General features: G+C 48.4%; 1 protein-coding gene across 1 annotated transcript; it reads right to left on the bottom strand.

Annotated features, from left to right (window-relative positions):
* Positions 1-338: 338 nt before the first annotated feature.
* LOC108835572 (uncharacterized) lies at positions 339-1,340 on the bottom strand. Its single transcript, XM_018608809.1, has one exon. The coding sequence runs from the start codon at positions 1,338-1,340 to the stop codon at positions 339-341; it is 1,002 nt and encodes a 333-aa protein (XP_018464311.1).
* Positions 1,341-4,646: the final 3,306 nt, after the last annotated feature.

Genomic DNA, 4,646 nt, shown 5'->3' with positions numbered 1-4,646 from the left:
CGAGATATGATATAGATAATATTATGATAACCTTGTATTGATTATGATATAGACAATAATAGTGTCATTAGAAATGTGATGACCTAGCTTTGTTAGCATTATAAATCATAGCAAAGAAACAAATGTAAAACTATCACATTTTGATATAGATAATATTATGATAACCGAGTTTTGATATAGATAAGACTAATGTCATTAGAAAACAAAGTAGATAACCAAGTTTTACGCAGTTTTCCGAAGCATACAACAGAGAGCTTAATGCATTACTCGTAGATCCAAATAATTAAAATAAACTCTTTTCCTTCCCTTCCGTGTGATGCGATCCGGAGGCATGATCTTCACCTCCCTGATGTAATCCGGTACATTCCAAGAAGACTTGTCGGGCACAACATAAAGTGTCCTAGAATATGCAAGTGCCCAAGTTCCGTCCCAGTAGTATTCTGAGCACAGCTCATGGATATGAATGTGGCTGCCAACGATATGTAAGCAGCCAGTCCGTGAAGACAAGAAAACTTTTCATAATCCCACACCTTACAAGTACAACTTCTCTCAACTAAGCTCACCAAAAACATCTTTCCTTCAGTGTCGGTGATCTCGTACTCAAACACATAACTATCAATCTTCCGCACGTGTAGCTTTTGTGCAACAGGCCATAGCTCGTGCAAGCAGTTCTTAACCCGAGGCACCAGTTTGCTATCAATTGATCCAGAAACAGCATCCTTCCAATGTTGATTGAACCAATCAGAGAATTTTCCGATGATGCAATCCAGCATTGGTATCAAGGCCCACGTCGTTGCCTCTTTATTTATGTTCTTCATTGATTCCACACTATTGCTTGTATCCAAATTGTACCTATCACGTTGAAAAAAAACTCTTGCCCATCTGTCCTCTTCAGTTTGTTCTTCAACATACTTGTAGGCTGAAGGATAGCTTATCTTAAACGAATCGTAAGCTGAGTTGAAGTCAGCCACCGTGTAATATCTGCCCAACTCCATGAATCTATGCCCGACTATATCCTTTCTGACGCCACAAGCATGCAATTTCACATTTTCCTTCAAATGCCATAAACAATGACCATGGTGAGCCTGAGAAAACACGTTTACTATAGCGGAGATCATTATTCTATTTATGTCACTCATGAAAACCAGTTCACAAGAGTCTGGTATAACACTCTTAAGCATCTCGAAAAACCAAGTCCAGCTAGCATCATTCTCTCCATCTAACACTGCAAAGGCAAGTGGATAATCGTGTTGATTAGGATCTTGAGCTTTCGCGAACACTAGAACACCACCATATCCGTTCTTCAGCCATGTCGCATCCACAACTATCACTTTCCTCATAACTGCAAACTCTTCAATGCAAGCTCCCAAGGCGACAAATAGGTACTTGAATTTAGATCCCTCATCCAATTTCACACAGGTTTTTTGTGGGAACCGAAATTCGCACTGTCGATTTTAGTTAAGTTAATACGTAGGAAAACTAAGTTGACCTAGTTTTCCCCGAGGATCCCGGCTATCTGCTGGGCCACGCACGACAGAGTTAAGACAAGTCTAATTTGAGAATAAATGCGGAAAATAAATAGAGCAAAAAGAAAGAATCTTATTTCCGAATCTGCGGAGAGCGTTTGGACAACAGGTCGAGATCTTGGCTGTAAGAGCTGTCGATCCTCGCTAGTCTTGAATCCTAGATCTAACCTAGTTGAGTCGCAGCTCGCTAAAAAAGGAAATAAGCGCCTAAGTTCTAAGTTGCTCTGGGGTGGTTTCTTTCTTCTGATTTCGGATCCCCCTTCCTCTGCTCCTAGCATTGCTTATATACTCCCATAGGACGGTCTATCATTGATGGGCTGAGTCTGCCGTGGGCTGGACTTTTTCCATTTTCGTCGGTTTTCGTGCTTATCGGGAAAGTTGACATTTATCTTTTCGGAAAGTTGACATTTATCTTTTTGGAAGTTTAACATTTATCTTGTCAGGCGAAGATAATTGTAAACCGTCGTATCTATCTTTTTAGAAAATCGTAAACTGGTTGTCCGATCGGAGTTGGTCCCTTTCGGGCCGTATTCCGATCTTCCGCTGTTTTTCTATGACTTCTCTAAAAGGATGCTCCTACTTGGATGTCAAGTCTTTCGGAAGATCTTCGATCCATTGCTAAGGTGAATGGTGTTGTAAGATAACCATCACCGTTCTATACGAAGTCTTCCTGTCCGTTGACGTCTTAGGGGTTTTTAGAAATCCCGGAACAGAAAAAGGAGTTTTACTTGCAAGGACTCGGAAAGTCGCGAAACACGGATTTCTGGCGACCCGGAGGTTTGGAATTTACGCACGAGGACTAGCCGTCCGACGACCCGAGCCAGCACGGGGCTAGCCGCCCGGCGACCACGGCCGGCACGAGCGCTAGCCGCCGGCGGCCACGGCCAGCACGGGGCTAGCCGCCCGGCGGCCACGGCCAGCACGGGCGCTAGCCGCCGGCGGCCACGGCCAGCACGGGGCTAGCCGCCCGGCGGCCACGGCCAGCACGGGCGCTAGCCGCCGGCGGCCACGGCCAGCACGGGGCTAGCCGCCCGGCGGCCACGGCCAGCACGGGGCTAGCCGCCCGGCGGCCACGGCCAGCACGGGCGCTAGCCGCCGGCGGCCACGGCCAGCACGGGGCTAGCCGCCCGGCGGCCACGGCCAGCACGGGCGCTAGCCGCCGGCGGCCACAGCCAGCACGGGGCTTAGCCGCCCGGCGGCCACGGCCAGCACGGGCGCTAGCCACCGGCGGCCACGGCCAGTACGGGGCTAGCCGCCCGGCGGCCACGGCCACGCTCGGTGTTGGCTGCTCGGTTCCTTTGGCGTCTTCGTGTTTCTTGCGTTTTTAGTTTTCCGTAGGTTTTTCCTTGTGTAGAAAATGTTTCTAGCAGTTGATTTCAAGACGATGAATCTCGAACTTAATTTTTCTTAAGGTTTCTCGATTATCAATTAGTCTCTCGAGGTTGCTTTTAACATTTTTCATGTTTTTCCGAGACTTTCGGACATCGATTTCGTCTTGACCGATTTTGACCCCAACAGTTAGCCCCCCAGCTAGCTAGGAGCCGTAGGGTTCGTAGGTCCTAGCTTGCGGTATGGTTCATGAGGAAAGTATGGAGACGAAATCGTGCCGAAGGTCGGGGTGAATAGTAAAAAATTTTGCCTATAAAGACTTGTGAATTCTTTACCACTCTTACTTCACCCAAGATTCTCAAGTTAATCTCTCTCTTGCAAATTCTCTCTCTGCTTTTAAGAAAAGAATGACTTCAAGATCGAAAATCTCGAGGAGGCAGTCTCACTCGTCCTCGGATAGTTTTCGCGCTGAGGAAGAAAATCCGAAGCCCGAGGTTTCGGAGATCAACAGGAACGCGTACTGCAATGTTGTCTTTGGCACTGATGCTCCCCTTCCCGTGATCCCGATTCCCCGGCGACCTCTGAAGGCGCGTGGAGAAATCGACTCACCGAGCGAAGTATCCCCCGAGTATCTTGAAACTCTGCGAGAGTACTATGGAGTTCCGGAGGGAGTCGTGTTCCGCATTCCCCGCGGGAATGAGAGTTCGGAGCATCCTCCGGAGGGTTATTTTACTTGTTACGAGGCGTTCTTGACGCAATGTCGATTGTGGTTCCCAATCCCTGGGGTCATCGTTCAGGCCCTTGACCGTTTCGGAATCTCAATCAGCCAGCTGAACGTGTCAGCTTTGGAGAGCTGGCTCGGCGTCGTGATTCTGAGTTACGAGTTAGGGATAGATCTTAGCCCTGCCGATTTCGAGGGGTTATGGAACTCCAAGGCGACGAGTATCAATGGAGTTTACTCCATGAAGGCGAGGACCAATTTTTCGGTGATCAATGGAGTCACTTCGCATGCCAAGGATTATGTCGATCGTTTCTTTTTTGTGAGGATAGACGGAGAGTCTGTTGAGGAAGGCTTTCTCCACCTATTCCCGACGGACTGGTTGTACCAGCGAGGTAAGAATTATTGCAGTCCTTCTTTTAACATTCGAAAGGCGAATATTGAACGTGTGTTTTTTTTTTTTTTTTTTTTTTTTTTTTTTAGAGAACAGGTGTCTCGCGCATGTTCCTTCCGATCTTGCGGTCAGGAGGGATCTTTTTAGGTCGAGGCCTTGTTCCTGGAACTCCTTCACTCTCGACCGGATTCGAGGGGCTGTCGCGCTTCTCCGATCGCGAGGTGGTACACGTCCTTGCGTCAACGATAGGTCCTACGTTTTTGCCCCTTTAAGGCAGAGGCGGAGACCTCGTAAAGATAAAGGGATCGCTTTTGAGGCCTCGTCGGGAGATGGCGCGACGCCGAGATATGACCCTGGCTTCACCTCAGAGAGTCGGGATGTTCCTCCCCCGGGTGACTTCTTTGACGAACTTCCTCCGGCGTTTTCCCGTGACGAGTCTTTGGACAACGAGGAAAGGGATAAAGTGACTGCGGAGGGTGCTCGCTTGGTCAACGAGGTTTGTTCTTGAAACTCGAGTAACTTCTCTTTTCTTTTTGTTTGACCTAGGCTTCTTTGCAGGCCGTGAGAGTTTGGAATGCATCGATTGATGGGAGTTTCCGCACCGCCCGGTTGGCCCGTTTCAAAGCGGAGGAAACGGCAAGGGAGTTTGCTAAGTATCGATTGGAGATGGAGGAGCAAA

This window comes from Raphanus sativus, chromosome 7 (genome assembly GCF_000801105.2).
Source record: "Raphanus sativus cultivar WK10039 chromosome 7, ASM80110v3, whole genome shotgun sequence".
In the NCBI taxonomy this organism is placed as follows: domain Eukaryota; kingdom Viridiplantae; phylum Streptophyta; class Magnoliopsida; order Brassicales; family Brassicaceae; genus Raphanus; species Raphanus sativus.
The sequence above is the reverse complement of the archived record's forward strand: the minus strand, read 5'-3'. Positions and strand labels throughout refer to the sequence as shown.

Coding starts and splice junctions, on each gene's coding strand:
- LOC108835572 (XM_018608809.1), bottom strand. CDS start 1,340: ATGAGGAAAGTGATAGTTGTGGATGCGACATGGCTGAAGAACGGATAT.